At 41.1% G+C, this 19,354-nt stretch overlaps 1 protein-coding gene across 1 annotated transcript in view; it reads right to left on the bottom strand.

Annotated features, from left to right (window-relative positions):
* Positions 1-19,354, bottom strand: part of SLC12A1 (solute carrier family 12 (sodium/potassium/chloride transporter), member 1) — a gene marked incomplete at its 3' end in the record, with an annotated part of 38,378 nt that overhangs the window by 6,018 nt on the left and 13,006 nt on the right. Inside the window, exons 7-18 of the mRNA XM_010188667.1 lie at positions 18,368-18,479; positions 17,746-17,873; positions 14,751-14,835; positions 12,884-13,035; positions 11,187-11,294; positions 10,228-10,351; positions 9,213-9,314; positions 7,238-7,393; positions 5,482-5,581; positions 5,284-5,395; positions 1,958-2,098; positions 16-122 (exon numbers count right to left, since the gene is read on the bottom strand). Of these exons, the coding sequence (XP_010186969.1) occupies positions 16-122; positions 1,958-2,098; positions 5,284-5,395; positions 5,482-5,581; positions 7,238-7,393; positions 9,213-9,314; positions 10,228-10,351; positions 11,187-11,294; positions 12,884-13,035; positions 14,751-14,835; positions 17,746-17,873; positions 18,368-18,479 (1,427 nt within the window). The remainder of the gene's footprint in view (positions 1-15; positions 123-1,957; positions 2,099-5,283; positions 5,396-5,481; positions 5,582-7,237; positions 7,394-9,212; positions 9,315-10,227; positions 10,352-11,186; positions 11,295-12,883; positions 13,036-14,750; positions 14,836-17,745; positions 17,874-18,367; positions 18,480-19,354) is intronic.

The following is a 19,354-nucleotide window of genomic DNA, read 5'->3' as shown; positions in this document are numbered from 1 at the left end:
TGAACCGTGACTTACTGTATAACGCCCACGTAGTTTTCAACTTGCGTGGCAGTGGAATTTCTCCAGTCCTTCTTAAATCCGATCACCAAGGTGTTTGGCTTCATTCTACCTAAGCCTGAGGCCTAACAATATTAAAACACTGCTTGAGAAGGTACACACAAGTGCTTTTAGTGTAAAAGAAAAGTAATGGCAAAAGATAACCGACGTAATGTTCTGGAGACACTTACAACTAGATGGCATTTCATGAATGTCCTTCATGCTCGTACCCATGCAGAAAGCAGAAAGATTAGCTCTTAATCATTCCGACTAGAAATAATTTTAGATGGCAGAAATGTAGTTTTGCTAAATTAGCATTCATTTGCATTTCTTCTGACATGCTCTCATTAAAATGGTTCAATAACTTGGAATCAGCAGAGAGTTCAAGCACTGTTTATATGCTCACTCTGACATAATAGCATAAAGCTTTTATCAGATTTGGAATACTCAATAGATGAGCTGGATCTGAAGTCTCTTGCAACACCTCGGATGCGCAGAGAAGGCGTATTCTCTTAAGAACATTCTTTTATCTTGAACTTGAAAACTGTTGCTGTTCTGTTGCTGTATTCTTTGCAAAAGATTATCCAAAGTTAGCTCAGCATGCTTGATAGATAAAATCACAGTTTATAAACAGGGAGAGCAAATGGTTTGTCAAGGTGCTGGATTGCCTGGATGCTAGAGCCTGAACAGGTAAGGGCTGTCAGATCTAGACTCAGCTAACCTAATTTTTATAGAAACCTAAATACTCAATGTCTTGGGAACCTTTGGGAGGAGACCCACAAATACACCAGCTTGTCAAGCTGTAACACTTGCCAATTTTTACTACTAGCAAAAAGAAAATAGATTAAAAATGCTAGGACCTTGGTGGGGTTTTGGGTTTTTTTTGAGTAGCACTGATACATCTGCACTACCCATGTTGAAATGAGTAATAGGTTGGCAAAGCAATGCAGATGTCCTTGGGTTGCAATAATGATGATATGGATATCCTTCTATTTGCTGCAAGGGAATTATTTGTGGTCCAGCAGCTGCCTTTGGCAATAGTGTTCAGGTACTAATGGAAAGGAAGAGATCATCAGACTGCAACAGTTCTCAAAGGCCTCAGAAGGATCTCCTGAGATGATGTATAAACCCAAGATGAAGTGTGCCTGTGAGGCTTTGATCTTTATTAATCATATTTAATCTTGCTCAACTGTACTGTCCATTCAGCAAGTGCACAAAGAGCCCCGGTAGGCTACTGGGGGTGGCTGTTACTCAAAGTATTTTACTCTCAGGTTGCACTGATGTCTCTTCAGCAGTGCATTTTGTGCAAAGGATGGGACTGTTCTCAACATTTTGCCTCAGTACCTGTAGGTTTTAATATTTGTATGTGTGAGAGAGAGGGGGATGGGAAATAGGAAAACAGCGCCTCTGTGTCTTCATTAAGGCCATTTTAGAGGGACTGTTGGAAATTATCTGCTGTATTCTTAGAGTAATAGAAAAATATTGCAGACTCTTATTTAGATGGCCGCCTTTCTGTTTGCAGAATATGTATATTACACATTTTCAGTTCTCAATTAATGCAAAAATATTCTCAGATACTTAATATTCTGCATAATACCAAACAATAGAATTGATTTGAAGTGTATCAAATGTTGGCTGCATAGACATTCGTATGTTGCCCGGTAGATGCCTCTCTTTTTTTATAATAGTGCCTTGTTTATGAGAGGATCAGTCTGCCTTGTCTCATAATTCCATAGCCCAGAACTAGATGTCTTTATGAGAAAACCTGTAATATAAATACAGGTACCCCCAGAATGCCCTCTCTGTTTATAACGTTATCCATATATACATAGGACTTCTTAACAAGTAAACAGTAATGCTTTACATAAAGGGATGCTTTGATGTAACACTCTTCTACGTGTTCTGTAAACAAAAAGCTTACTTGAAGTAGACTTTTGACTCCATCTCTGAAGCTGTCAGCTGCCACTGCCGCATAAAAGGCTTTTCTTTTGTTCTTTGTGAGCCAGGCCTGCTTTTTTTCCATGCTACCGTTCATCTCCTTAACACACAGCTTGCGTGGTCCCTGCATGATACAATAAAATATTATTAAGAAGGCTTTGTATTATACATCACACAGTGATTTTGAAGGAGTTACCTAGTCTGCTGTGGAGGTGAATGGAGAGAGTCAGAAAAATGCATTTCCAAAAAGGGTCCACAGAGATTCATCCCTTTGAAAAGAAGTGTGCTGCTAACGTAATTCACATTCTGTTCAAGAGGGCTGCGGCTGCTAATGCTACTTAAATATAGTGACTCTGACAGCAAGGAGGACTGCTATGGATTGTAACATCTTAAAGAAATATCTAAGGTATGATGAAGCATCTCGAAGGAAATAAAGTCCCTCCCTGACTCGACTATGTAAACAAGTTTCACCACACCTAAGTATACACGGTTAAGCTCCTATCTACTAATAGTAAAGGAAAAGGGTTGTTGATACACAATTAAAGCTGCAAAAGCCTCTGTCACCAGGCTCTTCCAGCGGTCATCTGGCAGTTTAATGAGACAAAATCCATTTGCATGTCCAAGTCGGGAGACATGATACACTGACTTGGCAGCAGAGAATGGGCTGGCAGTGGATCCCCAAAAAATTAGGCCCAGGGGAGACATCAAATTTGCAAGCGTGGCCTTTAGAAAGATTGAAATAAGTTTGGGAAGCATGTATCTGGAATTCATTTAACTGATTTAAAAAAAATCTCTGCTCTTAAGTTTGAGTTTAAGGCTTGCTAGGCCTTGTTTGTTTGCTTTCATGTTGTCTGTAGGAAGCTGAATCCAGGTCTTCTGCAGCGAAGATGAAACTCTGAGAGGGATGCTCGGGAGTCTCAGATGCTGGTTTTAGTGTTATCGGGCTGGGCAGGTTTTGCTTTCTAAGGCAGAATAGGAGATCAGAATTATAACCTGTGGGAGTGTGTCCAGCAACACCAGAGGCAGAAGCAGTGATTACGTGTGCCAGAAGGATGGAGCTGGCTTGGAAACACTTGGAATCCAGGGAGTGTTCCTGTGCGCCTGACTCAGGAAGTGGTACTGGTTTACTTTGTTGTAAACAGATCGTTTTGAACTTTGCTGCAGAGTTTCATTTTGTGCAGAACTCATTCCTTTGTGCACTTTAAAGTTTCTAGTGGGTTTTAGGATGCGAGCAAGTTGCAAATTTGATTCCAGTGGAACAGATAACGAGAGAAATTGGTAGACATGTCCTATACTGTAAAACTAAGAAGGCTTGGTAAACTCATGCTCTGGAGATTGTATATCAAAATTCATATTTAGATCTTTTGCATTTAAAGTATATGGTAGCTGCTTCTGCTAAGCTGGGAAACTGCTTAAAAGAGAGCTGAGGGAGATTTAGATTTGTTTTTCTTTGTCCGTAGCAAATACTGTAAGCTCAACATTTATTTCCCATTCAGGAGGAGTGTAAAACCTGAACTGAAAGCAGTTCTCTCTGGAACGAAATGTATGGGAAGGATCACTTAATTCAAAATCAATTTCTAGAAGGTGATTTTGAATGTTAACTCAAAGTATCCTCATTTCAAAACTTTTCAGCCTTTACTGAAACTTTTTTTGGCCTTCCTAGAAGAAAGTGGGATGTGCTGTACATTTATATAGACATAGAAATAGCTGCAGTGCACTTATCTTCAGTGAATTGGCATTTGCTGCTAGAAAAGGAGGCAAGGCCTTCAAAATAGACTTTCTCAATGCTCTTTTCTAGGTTTTAGATGGAAAGAAGCTGTGAAACGACCTGCACCATTTTTCATTAGAATGATACACATGTGAACAGTGAGTTGTGACCTGAGCTGATGCTTGCTCGGACATTGTCCTTCATGCATGTTTCCTTAACTCCTTATGGCTATTTGGGAAGTACAAGGGAAGGGATGGGAGAGTCCACGAGATCCTCCTTTAATGAGATCATGCTCTGTTCTTTGGTGGTAGTAAATTTGCTAGAGATTGTTTGGGTTTAATGGGTGTCACTTAAGAAGAGCTTGATCTTGGCTGTTGTAAGCCACTCTTCAGCGTGGTCCCTAGTAACGTTATCATCCACTTCTTATGCGAATCACAAAGGTTCATTGTGTCACACTTTCATTACCAAGCAAATTAAATTTATCTTAAGTTGCTGAAGAAATAATAATTAAAAAACAAATACACAAAACACAATGAAAATGCTTATGCTAGCAAAATAGACTTAGTTTTTTGTCTAGACAGGAATGAAATCTCAGTTCTCCATAGAAAGCACTAATACTAGGGAAATGTGCCTAAGAATTCAGAAGACTTGCTGGAACTCAACTTTGGGAAGCTGCGTGGTCTCAGGATCTTGTTAGGATCGATTCTATGCTTACTGAATTCAGTGAGAAAGCTAACAATAGTTACAGGAGAGAAGATTGGGACTATTCACTCTTCATAGACTCATTTGATTTGGGAAGAATCACAGGGAGATCTCTATGCCCTTTCTGCAATGTGGCAGCATCAAATGAATTATTCCTACACTCCTGTAAAAGAATATATTCACTTGCCTGGACTGACTCCGTTAGGTGGATTCTGCAGCTTGTTTGGTGCTATGAGCTGGGGGATTTTTCCCCTCTCAAAATTAAAAGGTCTTTGCAATATTTAAAATACACTTTATCCTCGATGCTACAAACCCATCTCTTTTTGTTCTGTCCTAATGAGAAACAAGATCTTAATCCTTTAAGGTACATAATTTCCTGTGTTTTTATATCTAGAAGCATACTTTGCTCCTCTCTTTAGACCTCAGAAGAGCACGTTCATCCTCAAAACTAGCACTGTTACACTTCTGGAGAAACCACTGCAAAGAGAGCTGAACCACTCGCCAAACTCCATCACTGCAAATCAGTGACAAAGCTGCAAACAGAGCCTGGGTAATTTGACTCTTGCACTATAATCTTTCAAGTTTTTGTTTTATTTTTACCCCTCAAGCCTTGCTGTGTCCATTTAAAAATATATATAATCTTTCCTTGTAATGCTTTATTTTTAAAAACCAGTTTTGGACCATCTACTGGAAACTCTGGAATGCATCTCAACAAGGCATTGACCAGCAGGCTCTGTTTTAGCCGACTGCTTTCTTGTCACTTACGACAAAGGTCATTCTCATGCACATCTCTGCACAGATGCCAGTTGGCACCAATGGGAACGCTGAGTGGACTGTGTCATGGAGATCTGCAGCACCCGCTGCTGCTGAATGCTCAGATTTGTCCGAGCTGACCTTACCGTGTACACTTCACAACAGATGCACAGCCCGTTGTTCTTTGTGAAAGTGTGTGTGATGTCCAACAGAGCAGGCCTGGTCATAGGAGCTCCTGTTAATGCTATGCACTGGGGTCTGTCAGGAGGAAAAAAGTGGATGTATTTAATTGGGTGATGTCCTTGTGCAGAATAAGCCATTCTACTGTGCGCTGGAAAGCTTACCTGAAATTTTTCACATGGTCTTCCACTGCAGTTAATGCCAGAGCGCTGTCTAAGGCATTAATATAGTAAAGAGCCTGTGTAGAAGAGCCCCAGTTTACTTCTGCATATAATAAAGAAAAATAATACAGATTAAACCATGGACTTTTCCATGTGTCCTATTGCAAAGTTCAGCAATCGTGTTATCTGTGAGTCAAAGCAGGGTGTATTCTCTCATGCTTCATAGACACAGGGCTATCCTTCTTTGAGCTTCATACAGAATAGGTTTTCATCGTGTGATGCAAAAACAAACAGGCAAATAAATGGTAGGGAACATTCTGTCTCTGCTTAAAAACTGTTTTCTTCTCTTTTCCACTAACTTTTATCTTTCTCCCATGTATAAAAGGGACAGCCATGAGTCTCGTATTTTGTGTGGAATTTCAAGAAATTCAAATTAAATCATTAGGAAGGAATGTTGCTTGCTCCAATTACCTCAGTTCTTCTATACAGGCCAAAACTGTTCTCCAAAAACAATTTTGGCATGTACATCTTTTCTCGTTATTGTGCAGCTGTTTGGTGGATGGAGACAGATAAGAAACAGCTTTCCACACTGAGATCCACATGAATGCAGATCAAGTCCCACTATGTCAAGATACAAAGCTAATACTTAGTGCAACTAAGTGGAGGTTTGTGTAGAGGTGGCCTTTTCTAAGGAATATTAGTCTTTTCTGAACCCTTCCATTGCTGGTAAGTGCGTGCTAAACTAAAGTCACTCTTGTAGCAAGCAGGAATTAGATAGCTTTTGTATTTGAAATAGCTTGAATTTAACCAAGCTTTAAGCTGCTGCTTTGCAGCAAAGGGTACTGACAGTAAACTAGGAAAAGACAGAAATCCTCAAATGCTTTTGACATCTCTTGGGACAGCTGTGTTCTCCTGCAGCTGTGGGTATTTACAGGAAGAGAACCACAGGCCATCCCACTGGGTATGAGAGCGCAGACTGGGAGGACACACAGCAGTGCAGCAATGCACACAAAAAAGAACGCAGGCTTAGACCAGTGTTGCTATCCCAGGCTGCAATGAAAGCACATCTGCTGGGGAGCTCGCCTCTTCTATTTTTATTATGTATTTTTTTTACTGCAGAAGTAATTCAGGTGGTTAGCACTGACATTTGGACCTGGTTCAGTTTTGGGCAGTCTCATACTGGTGCTGTATTGTATTAGTGCACAGGTTTCTGAGGACAGCTCCTGTGGTTTGCTGAGCTACCAAGCAGTTTTTTCCTGCAGTAAAGTGTGGCTGTCTTTCTTGATTTACTGAGGAATTGGAGGGAGGTGCTAGAGGATGATCAGTTCATGAGTAATTCAGCTTTTTGTTGTATAATGGGCAGCAGGTTTACATTTGGAGTGAGAACCCCAGATGAGGTAGCTAAGAGCACAGCAAAACTCAGGTAAGGTTTTGTGTGTGGATGGAAAAAAATCGTGAATGATACTCAAGTAAAAACCCAAATGTAGTAAGGACATGGTGGAAATAAGCTGGTGTGCTGGAATGCTTACACAAAGCCCTGAACCATACTTGAAGTGCTTGTTAAACAGGCAAAAATTCACTAGACTATCATATCAATCTGTTTTACATAAAGTGGGATTTAATGGAGTACTCCAGACTTCCCTGCAAAGAAAGGTACTGGAGAAAAAGTGATGTCTAATTCTGTAGGCAGAATTGATTCCTGTGAAATCCAGTCTGGATGCTTTAACATATACACAAAATAAGAGTTTTGTGGCCTTACCTGGTTTCTTATACCTTACATAAATATATAGGAAGAGCTCAATGGCGTAAGTGATGAGAGCTGCCCACCAGTTGATGACAAACATGACACCACAGCACAGCAGGGCTCCAAAAAGTGACACCCACATGTTATAATATCTGAATGCAGGTCTCCAACCTGTTCAAAGACAATTGAGATAAGTGGAAGAGCATGAAATATATATTGATCAAATGGTGATTCACTGATTTTGCACATACAAAGCCATGCACAGTCTGTTTCAGGCTCTGTCAGAAGGGCTGGGAGTGATATCTGCAAGTTCCCAGGCATCGACAGATACTTCTGGGTGGTGGCTGATGTAGATTTCTGTACACATCGAGTATTAGGTCTCACAAGCCTTTTACTACAAACCCATTTTACTGCTTTGTCCAGCCTGGCATTGAGTAACCATTCTATTTATATGTATTTTTTGCCAAATTTAAAGGGCACTGGTTCAGAACTGAAAACAGATTTTCCTGTAGCTCGAGGAAATTGGCTACTGTCCCTTTTGATGCATATGCATAAAACTTATTAATGAAAGCTAAACACTTGCTGAGAGGAGAGCTTATCCCAATACTGTCAGTGCACCCGTCTTGAACTTGGAAATCGACTGGCCTCACTGCAGAAAAATAAAATCATTTGCAATTGACTTTTCCTGCTGCTCTTCAGCTGCAGCACTGAATCCACCCCCCTCCTAGCAATCAAAATGATGAGGCAAGCAGTGAGCCTCCATGGTTTGCAGGTCTCTGCCAGGTGTTCTACAGAGCAGATGCTTTGGAGAGGGGAAAAACACGGAAGATACGAGGAGAGGCTGAGCAACCCTATCCTGGATCATCTTTGTAATGAGGGAATGGGAAGGTCCTGCTGTGAAGAAATTTGCTGTCCTGCAGCCTTGCAATTATTGTGGTCTTTCACTGTGAATTGGCACAAATTATCTGGAGGAAACGAGGAAGGAAAAATGGCTGCAGTTCTGTCTGAAATGTTAAGTAGTGGCAGAGCAGAGTCAGATGCACACACATGAAGTCTACAGAGGTAATTTTCACTCGGCTCCAAGGCCGTGCAGAGCAGATCTGCATTTGTTCAGCTGTGCAGGTAATTAGCAGAAGTGCTCATCTTTTCTGCCCTCTGAACAAATGGCACCACGCAGATCTATAGGAAGGAAGTTGATGTCGGCATTTATGTCACTATTGCAGTTTCTTCACACTGGAAATTAAAAACGTGTTCCTTGCTCCTTGAATTGAGTAATTGATTCACAGTGGCAGGAAATTGTCTTTCCTGAGTGCCAAAACCAGTGTTTCTCAGCTGATTGACTTTAGTCCTTAAGGGATCGCCCCTTCTTCATGAGGATAAGAATTATTTATTCACAAGCCTGAAAACCAGTGTGTTCCTTTGCTGCATAACTGTAGAGAGGGGCTCTCAAGTTACCCTTGACCAGGACCTTGTTGTGCTTCACCCTACAGTTCTGCTACCAGCCACTGCTGCGCTGTGGTCCTGTGCTTGTTCTACGTGTGCCCTTCCAGGCAGTGCATTTCCAGTGCAATTCCTGGTCTCTTTGACCTTTCCTGTAAATTTCCCTGTAGACTTGGAGGACAAGGGCATAATGTCCTCCCCCTATAGCTTGCTTGATTTACGTGGCTAGAGCTGGCATAGGTTTTTATCCACCACATTGTGTGGTAGTGAGGGGGGAAAAAACCACCGTGAGGAGGAGCTTTTCTATTCCAGTGGGAATCCACCAGAGTTGTTCTCATCCTGTACAGCTGTAGGGAATGTAAGGACCAGAGCCATTATTTTCACCTTTTGGAGATAAATAAAAAGTCATCCTATTCAATAAGAGCAGTAAAACCTCAGATCTCATACTTAGACATTTTGCAGGTACTGTAGCTTTCTCTGACATAGTCAAAAGCTTGCAGAGATCAGGCTATGAGGCCCACATTTAAATCACTGGTGAATGGAGACTCACCTGGAGATTTGGCGTATGAGGCGTGAAAGCAGGAGAAATTAATCAAAGCGTAGGAAGCCAGGAAGAAATTGGAGATGATGGGAGCAATGGTATTCAGTTCGGCTGAAAGACACACACACAGGAATGACATAGGCACCGGTTTCCTGGATTGGGATAGGTTTTTCTTGATGGTGTATTAAATCTGGATACTATCTGAATTTGTCCTTCAGGGAGAGCTTGGGTGTTTTCCTGTAGTACTAATTTAAGGCCACCTTGATAGATCTTCATTCATATTAAGTAGTGTCTGTTGATGCTGACTTTAATAACATTATAAGGTTATACTTGGTACTCTGATTCTACAGACTGGCTCTTAACGGTGTAGACCTGGTGTGCATTTCAGAATTTTAAATACATAATTGAGAGGACAGATGTGTTGCACACAGAACTTATTAAAACTTGCTGTTTTGCTCTTTAAATGGCAATCTGAATTCTCTCTGCTGAACTTCTCATTTCCTTGGTGTCGCACAAATTGAATTTCAGTTCTTGGAAAACCCAATTTTAAAATCCACACGCCCCTAAATGTGGTAGCTGGGATTTTCTACCACCGATGTCAGCAAATTCAGATTTGCTTTGGAGCTGTGGGGAAGGCTTGGCAGTGTAGGCTTCCTACTTATCTCAGAACTACCTCAGCTATACGGAATATAAACTGGAAAACCATTTTCAAAGGCGGTGACTTTGCATTATTTGATGTAGTTCTGAGCACTGCCATCTTCCAGTGGAGTGAATAGGAGCTACACCTACTCCACATCTTTGAAAACGAGGGTATGGTGGTGCTGAGATTTTACTGCAGCTTCTGTTGGCTTCTTTTTGCCTTCTTTAAGAATAACGGGGTTGCCTGGGCTTTGAGGGTGCTTGGGCTCATGTCAGAGCTTACCTGGCTAGAAATTCTTCTAACCGTAGCTAAGCAGTGTATTGAAATATCAGTTTATATAACTTCAAACATGAGATTATAGCAGGTGTGTAACGATATACAAACCAATCAAAATGAATGCCATAGCAATCACGAAAGTGAGGACATATCCCCTGATGGGCTCGTTGTTTTTTCCGTATCCTTTGGCAAAGAAGTGGAGTCCTTTGTAGACGTTGTCCTTGCAAAGGGCCTGGTAGACAAATCAGAACTTAATTCTGTTAAGCAGTGCTCTCTTGCATCAGAAGAAATTCATTGTCTGTGAGTGACAGCTTTCTAGGCTTCAGCTAAACAGAAATTAAATCTATCTTAGTACTTCAAGTGCATCTACTGCTATGGCACGTAAACTTTTTGCTGTATGAAGAAAGGCTGAGAAAATTGGACCCCTTCAGCCTTGGGAACAGAAGGCTCAGAGGGACCTTATCACCATGGACCAGGACATAAAGGGTGGCACCAAGAAGATGGAGACTCCCTTTAACAAGGAGTCCCATGGAAAAGACGAGGGGCAATGGACACAAGTTGTGTCTGGAGAGATTCCCATTGAACTCCAGAAGAAATTTGTTTCCCATGAGATCAATCAGACATGGAACAATCTCCCAGGGGAAGTGGTAAATTCCCCTACACTGGTCAGTTTTAGGAGTCAGCTCGACAGGTGCTGACCCATCTCATTTAAACTGTACTTTTACCTTGAGGGGTTGGACCGGATGATCCTTGTGGTCCCTTCAACCTGGTATGCTGTGATTCTTACAAATAAGGTGATAAGCTAATATCCTACACAGGCATTTAATGCTTATTCAGTATTTAAAAAAAAGATTAACCGAATAGCTAGAGTTTAAACTGAAAGAACCCAAAGCACAAATCAGTAGCTTGGTGTAAGTTGTACAGATTATCCTTCTGTCCCATGGCCTCTTCCTCCTGCATGTGTCAGTGTTGCTTAAACGTATATCCCACTTGGAACTTAAAGTTCAATTACATTTTACATCTTTGAAGTAAAGCAGAGTATAAGGAAATGGAAAGGTTAATTTTACCTGGAAAACTTTGGGTGCGCTGACAAGAGATGCTAGGGCTGATGACAGAGTAGCAGAAAAGATGCCAGCTGTGATGAGAGGCCCAAAGCCAGACACCATGCTCATCACCTTTAGGAAAAAAATTAAGGAAAAGAGAATAGTCAGACTTGCATTTGCATACACTTTTTAATCACAGAGCCATTTAAGCACTGTTTCTACGTGTCTCTGCCTGTCACAGTTCTAATTTCAATATATTACACACCAACTGTGAAGTAGGGAAATACTATTATTTCTGGTTTAGTAAAAAGCAACAGAGACATAGCCAGACAATTATACAAATACGCAGCTATCTGCTGAGGCAGACAAGTGCTCCGTGAGGTTTTTTTCACCTCCTTTACTAACTGGTTGCTGTAAGTGACAGCATCTCCTCGAAGGGTAAATAGCTTGCAGCAAGAAGGGAAAAATGGAAACAGCAGGGAAAAAGCACCCAAGTATGAAATGTGGTTGGAGGCACTTCCTTTGGTTTGGAGGTTTTTTCCTTAATTATTTAACATGGCTAAAAAGGAGATAAAATGCCTGATTGTGCTGCAGGCAGTAATGCCGGTCACTGCCAGGCCTCTCTGCCCTCACAGAGGGGCTGCACTGGCCACTGCAGCAAAAGGGTTGTTGAGAAGCACCAGACAAGGAAGCTAAAAGATGAAGCGGAGAGATGTGATTGCCAGATGCTTTTTGGTGTGTAGGAAGTAAAAACCACTTAATTCTAGACACTTGTCAAATGAAGATGTGTTTTTTTCTGACTCTAATCTAGCTAAGAGAAATGCAAGAAGTGAAACTCTGTTTATGGCTGTAGGGAGGTCACTGATTTTCAGGCTTGCCCAGGGTCTGGGCAGCTGAACTGAGGTGGGAGTGAGGATGGCAAATGATCGGGAAAGGAAGGAGAAGTAGTCCATTGCAGAGACAGCACATCCCTTTTAGGTGGGTACCCAGCCCTGTCATTTAGCAGAGCCAGCTGGGAAAAAAGCAAGTGACTTTGAAAGCTACAAATGGCCTCTTGAAAAGCGAGTGCAGGTGGGTGGCGAGCTCCTCTCGCAGGCTGCGAGCCTCTGGGGCTGAGCTGGGAGCCGTGGTTGTCAGGCTGCAGAGGAACTGCTTTGCTTTGATGCTTTGCCTAAGCTTTATTTTGATGATTGAAAATGGCAGTGTCTCTCTGGCCAAGGAGAAAGACCCCATTACTTCTCACTTGATTTTTCCCTTGACTATTTTTGGATGCTTTTTTTTTTTTTCAGAAGTCAGAACTCCATTTTTTTTGTGCCGTGACACAAACCTCCAACAGTGACCACAGCACCCCTGAGGTAAATCACATCCATGTGTAAAGAGCAACGAGGCGAGTTGCTTATCTGGCAGGAGTTCCTGAGGTCTCTGTTAAGTCTAGATTTTGGGTTTGAAGATGTTACAGCATAAGCTGCTCTGTGGTACTTGTTGAAAGAGGAGGTTAAGGCCTTACTGGAGTGCTAGGAAGGGTAAGTGAAGTGGTGGGCAGTGTGAAGGTAATGTGCAATGCAGGGAACTTTTCCCTTTGATTATTTCTAGAGCTTTTTACTGTTTTAGATAAATGTGGGTACCCTGTTGCCGTTAGTTGTCAGCAAATAATGGTTTTGTGTGTTTGTACTTATGTATTCGTAGGTTATTTATGGTTATGCATATTATCTCATTAAAACCTGAAAATTATTCATCAGCCCGTAATCACATGGCTGACTTGCACATCGGGAAAAATCATAGCCCAGGCTGCAGGCAGATGATCCATTGCAGCTCATTCCAGGTACAATTGTGTCATTGATGCTCCCAGTAGCATCTCGCACAACGCAGGAGGCTGTGGAAACAATGATATATTGTTATTATTTTCCTTCCTTGTGACATCTGAAGAATGTCCTTGCCACTCTTTGACTCTTGCACAGTTTGTACAACCGCTGCTGCAGTCTCATCCTGAAGAGCAATGTTTCATCTTGGGCAGAGATTACTTCCCTGTATTGTGGGTTATTTTCTCAGGTTGTCTGCAAGCAAATGATTGCTTCCGTTACTTTTGAAATAATCAACCAGTTGACTAATGAGAACTAGCGGATTTCTGAGAGGGGAGAACCAGAGATCAACAGTGAATTAGCTAACTCAGAGCTATACTGTCTGCCTGTGACCACTCTTACAAGTGCAGTACTCAAAGGAAACAGGTCAGCGAGGGCCGTAGGTCTAGGCCCTTGTGCACTTTTCCTTTGTTTCACAAGAGCACACAAGTGCTTTAGAGACTCAGATCCTCAGCTGCTCAAATTGTCATTGCCCTACTGATACCAGTATGGTAAGAAAAACTTGAAACAGGAGAAATTACTTAGATTCTTTTTTTTTTTTAAATTAATATTTCTGATGTCTTCTTTTTTTGTTTGCCTCCAGAAATGGGGAGAAACACGTGGAGTAAACTTAGAGTGCCGATCTCAACATCTTTAGCAGTCAAAAACGTAAGTTTATATGGTGTCTTCACATATGTCAGAAACATTGTTATTGAGAGTCCCAAAGGAACCATTACTTACTTAGCAAACCAATATGCAAACAAAAAGAAAAAGAAAAAGTATTGCACTGACAAGAAGACAGCTCTGAAGTTGAAATACAGCTATTGCTTGTGAGAGCAGAACAATGCATTAACACGGATTTATAATAAAGAGTGAAGAATTACTACTTCAACTTTAATTGCAGGGGCAATTTAGATCCAAATAATGCAATAACCTGAGCTGCAGCTTGAATTGAGTATTCTGCCTTTTGCATAAAGTACAAGACCAACAGAAATGAAGACAACTTGAGATTCATCTCCCAGAAAAGGGAGTACCCCACAATGTATGCGGTACTGAGGTACTCACTCATAAGGAAGAGTGTCATTTACACTTTCTTACAGCACTATTAAAATAGAAAAGAAAAAACATCTTCTTGAACAGAGATTTATCGTACCCTTGTAATGAGAATTTAATTGCATATTCCTTCAGCACAGTTCATGGCTTCAGTACAGGTCTCCTCTTTATTCTTGTGTCAGTTTTGTTACCTCACACTCCCATATTGCAGAGCACCGAGTCACACAGGGCTGCTTCTTTAGGACAGGTAATTGATTCTGTCTTTGGCACGTAACATACAAAATGTGCGTGTCACCCTGTTACTCAGGAGTACTCGGTGAGACTGGCAAAAGCAAGCAGAAGCCATGTGAAATCTCAATGTGAATGAGGAACGAAAAGATCAGCAGATTGATCAGAGGTCCCTCTGGTCACTGTGGTGCCCATGGATCCTGTGTGCTAGTTATCTTTGTTGCTGAATCAAACGCAAAAATAACCATACAAGTTATCTGAAAATCCAGCTACCAAACAGGGACTTCTGCTTCTGCCAATTGCTTTTTTCCCCACTGTTTTTACATACAGTAAAATCCAAACAACAATTTCTCTACATAATAAATCCACAGGATGAAAAAGCAATGAGGTTAATGATTCATTTGAATGCTAGGCTTTCAGACTGTTTTAACTGTGTAAATTAACGATGAAGCACAGGTTCTGTACTTACCTGCACATATTGCAACGCCAATGTAAGCAATCGTTGTAATCAGAATGGCCAGCATTGTTCCTTTGGGTATCGCACTTTGTGGATCCTTAAAAAAACCCAAAAAGCACTGTGAGTTCGTGTGCTGCACTCTGATATTATCTTCATGCTAGAGAGTCCTGCCACGTTGTGATAAGAAGATGCCTTTAGAAGGCAGATTTTTATCACTTAGACCTGCTCCAGCGTTTTCTGTCCCAGCACGTAGGTAGTGAAGCTGTCCTGTGGTGCCGTGCTCCCACCCTGGACACAGCAAAGGGTCTGCAGGAGCAGAGCTCACGTTTATAGCAGCAGGAGAGTCCTGAGCTCGCATTTCTGGGGGCTCCAAACTCTCTTTACATTGCAATGGGCTTTATTTTAACGTTTAATGAAATAATAGGTAAACAGTTACCGAACTAACCGTCAAACTCCTGTGGATGACAAGACTGAGCCATTTTTGGTTAACAGATAAGACAGATGCAGATAGTCACCCTGCAGAGAATAGAGCACTTCTGTGTTTAGCAACTAGGAATCGTTAGTTGTCTTGATAGCAGGCTGCTTCCTTTCACTGTTTTCACTTTTAATTCAGGTAATTTAGTAAGAACAGGTTGCAGTGCTTACCGACTGGCTCACAACAATACCAGCTTGGATCATGCAGCTGTAGAGTCCAAGGATCTGCATTATACATTGTAATTTTAAAAGGGATTTGAATACCAGCCCACCTTGCAATTTAGTGTGTGTTTGTACGTGCTAGGAAGCACTATAAATGGTCTTTAAGTTGGTTTAGTGGGATCTTTTTAAGTCAAAGATGCATGGAATACATTTTAAGCCACAGACTTTTGTACGTTTATAACTATGCTTGTTGCATGGGAAAAAATTAAAATACAGATTTGGAGTGTCACGTGAAACACGGATGGCTTAACTGTGTTAATAATTAATATAATTTTTAAATGAGGTAAGGATTTATTGAGCTGAAAAATAATTGCAGAGTCACTTCAGCTGCATAACACCTTTGCCCTCAGATCATGGAAACTAATTTATACGGTTCTGATGTGCAAGTCTTAGGTCACTCTTTCGGAGTCTCATGCTGCAGTCTTAAACACTGTAGCCTTAAATCTTAGGATTGAAGCTCTTTACAGCTTTACAACTCTTGCATTTTATCAATAACTAAACACATATTTAATATTATGTTGGCACTTTGAGGGCCTGCTCCGAACCTCACTGAAGTCACCAGGAAGTCCAGCTGTTTCTGTAAGCAGGCTTTGGACTGGGCCACCACTCGAGCGCGTAGGGGCTACAGCAGCGTGCGTAGGTGTTGGAAGCAAGTTCTAAAGAAAGTTTGGTTAGTCAATTTTACACATTTTAAATACTACTTAGCTTGTCTTTTAGATATCTGGAGAGGCTGGTTAATTTAATTAGACCTGTCTGATGCTTCTAAACATGCTCGGCGGGGAATCTGCAGCCTGGAGGACTTGTTTATAGAAGTCCACTTCTTGCCAGACTGAAACAACCACAGAGAGCCAACGGGAGAACTGCTTCCCTTGGTCTGCTCAGGCTCTTTCACATAGCTTATGGAAGAAGTGCTGCTGCTTTGGGAGCTTGCCACGTGTAGAGAGAACCATATACGGCAAAAGAATTATTTTTGTTTGATAAAAGGATGGAGATTGTGTGAGGCTGATTCGGTCTCAGTGGACAGAAGTACAAGGATTTTTGGGTTTTTAATTAAAAATGGAATCTCATAGATGCTATTAGTGGCTCAGTTTATACATATTTTTCCCTGTGCCTGGCTCCAGAAGTGGTCCTCTGAAAACAAAGGAGATGAGCATGCAGCTCTGTGAGAAACAGAACTGGCTGTCAGGGGTGGTGGGGTCTGGTGAACTTGTGACTACTGTGCTGATACAGGAACAACAGAGCTTCGGTTGAATCCCTAAGGTGTACAGGACAATGGGTCTATATAAAGCCAAATAACTTCACTTGACGTGCTGGGGTTACCAAGGTGTGAGCCCAAGCTTTTTGGTGACTTCTTTTTTTTGTTTTGGGGGTTTTTGGGGGCATTTCGTTGGGTTTTTTCCTCTGGTTTTTGTTGTTGCTGTTTTTTAGTATTAGATTGTAAGACTTGAGTTACGGATCCCCCTGGTGTATTTCTGAATTTCTTGTAGCGTTGTGAAGTATGCATTTGCTCCACATTTACTAGAGATGTTTTACCAAATGCTTTGCTGAGCTTTGAATTACTTCACCTTTACATTTAGCTTTAAACACTTTTTGCATTAAATAGACCGCAAAGTCATGAAAACCAGAGGGGACTGGAAGTTAAGACTAAATTTCTGTCTGTAACTCACCAGTATGTGTAGGCACTGGAAATACCAGTGGGTACCTGACAGAACGGCCACAGCGAGACAATTGGGCACCCTTGGACCTCCTTTCCCTTTCTCTTCAGACTCTTTTCTTTTGTCACAGCTGCAAACCTGCAGCTCTTCCTTTGAGCACCAGTAGTGACATGGGATTGGGACACACTTGCTTTCATTAAATTCTCTGCTTGCTTTGCCCTTGCCCTGACCCTGAATAGAAAAAGCTATTGGTCTCCACTGATTCCTGTGAGTACAGGGCTTTACAGGTCTGCTTCTGGGACGATGTTTTAGGAGATTTTGCAAAAGCACAGGACCAAGAGACACACATGTAATTTCTCTTATGTCACGTGCTGCTAATGGACCATTAATGCTATATTATTACAGGTTATTGAAACATGCTTTTAAATGATACAGCAACCCAAATCTGAATACTGTAATTTGTGTAAATAGCCATAATGCATTATGAGAGAAAATGTGAACTGATGTTTTAAAGAATAAAGCAGGTACTTAAAGGTGAGGGGTTTGCTTCCCAAATCAAGATATGATTAAAACTGAACGCGGTGTTGATTCATATTTTCTTTCCTTGTTCTTTTTCCAGCCTACAGCTGGCATCAAGAAGTTAATGAAGTACGTACTTTCAGATCTCCTGAGATGTTGGCTCCTGCAAGAATGCCAGTGGCAGCTGGGAAAAAAATGGCAAACACCGAGAAAAATCCTTCTCCGCTTCTGAAATCTGGTCCAAAGTTTTCTGCAAATATTGATGCTGCAAAAAATAGGTGAAAATGAAACATACCACCAGGATTTGGTTCCAAAGTTACTTAATGAAGGAGGCGAATAAGCTAGTCTTTCACTTCGGGACGACTGGGTTTGAATCTGTCTCGTATCATAAGCAAAGTGGATTTGATTTCCTTAGTCTGGTCCCCAGTAGGATGTGGTTGTCTGTATCTAGGAGCTACAGATCCATACTGAAGTGACAGCAGTGTCACTACAGCACTGGCACTCGGCTCTGTGAAGAGTTTGTGTGTGCTCTGCTGATACATAAATGACTCAAGCTGCAGCTAACTGTGCTATCAGCTTCAGCAGCAGAGAGACAGACTCAGAATGAAAGAGGAAATTAATTCCCTTGGTTTGCAAGCTTGCTTAAACTTGGGCAGAAGATCCTGATCTTGGGACGTTTTTCAGTGGAATCCTTAACTCAGTATGAAGCCGAAAAGAATGAGACCGTATTATTTTATGATAGATAGCAAAGTTACTTGCCTTGGTAATTAAAAAAGCCTCTTGCCTTCTTTTCATTGTTGGTAGGAATGACTGTCCCAATAAAAAAGTTTGCAATGGCAATAAGGAGAACAATTAGAAGAATGACTTGAGCCTATTAATAGAAACAAAAAGATTTTCCTGATGTTTTTAATTCGCACTGACTGTGGAGATGGCTATATAGTGAGTTATCTGTATGTGTTCCCGATGACAGGTTACTGATTTCTGTAGTTTTTGAAAATAGCAGGAGTCAAGAGAGCTGAATCAGCTAATGACAACAACAGCAGATCGTTTTTACTAGGGGCGTTATGGAATATATAGTTATAATTTAACTTTATGTTAGTTTCTTTACAAGAAAAGGCAAAACGAAACAGCTAATGCATTAATATCAAGTATAAGACATTTTTATATCGTTATAAAATTTGTTTAGTTGCAGTGAGTTGTCACTTCAAGGGTTGTAATATCTAATTGGTTTTCTCATCTCTTTTACAAGTAGTTCTAGTCTCCACCACAGCAGAATGTAAAAATAAGGGTGCTATTCTGGACCTGATTTAGATTCCAATAGGCCACCCTCCGACTTATTTCCATTTGAATTTCCATTTTGAACTCTTTTTTTTTTTTTTTAATAGGTGAAGGAATAGCAGAAATCATTAGAGGTTAAGGAATGGATAGCAAACAGAGCCCTTCTGCTGAGCAGGGCTTGAGAGAGTCCCGTGATGAAAACACATTGGTTTCACTACTGTTTGTTCTGTCAAGCTGTATCAAAAATCAGGGTAAAAGGGGCATTTACCCAAGGCTCTAGATGATGCCATAAATTATAAAAGTCAATATAATCAAGTGGTCTGCAGAACACAAACTTCCCTTTTAAATGTATGTTCAAGGAAAAGCATGGAGTAATTGTGCTTTCATTAAATGTAATTATAAAACTGCTACTGCTTTTAGAAAGATTAAGTGCAAACTGAAACTGAGTGCTTCTGAAAATTCTGTTTG

The sequence above is a fragment of the Mesitornis unicolor genome, unplaced genomic scaffold, assembly GCF_000695765.1.
Source record: "Mesitornis unicolor isolate BGI_N332 unplaced genomic scaffold, ASM69576v1 scaffold8227, whole genome shotgun sequence".
In the NCBI taxonomy this organism is placed as follows: Eukaryota; Metazoa; Chordata; class Aves; order Mesitornithiformes; family Mesitornithidae; genus Mesitornis; species Mesitornis unicolor.
Note: the sequence above shows the minus strand (reverse complement) of the source record. Positions and strands in the feature narration are given on the sequence as shown.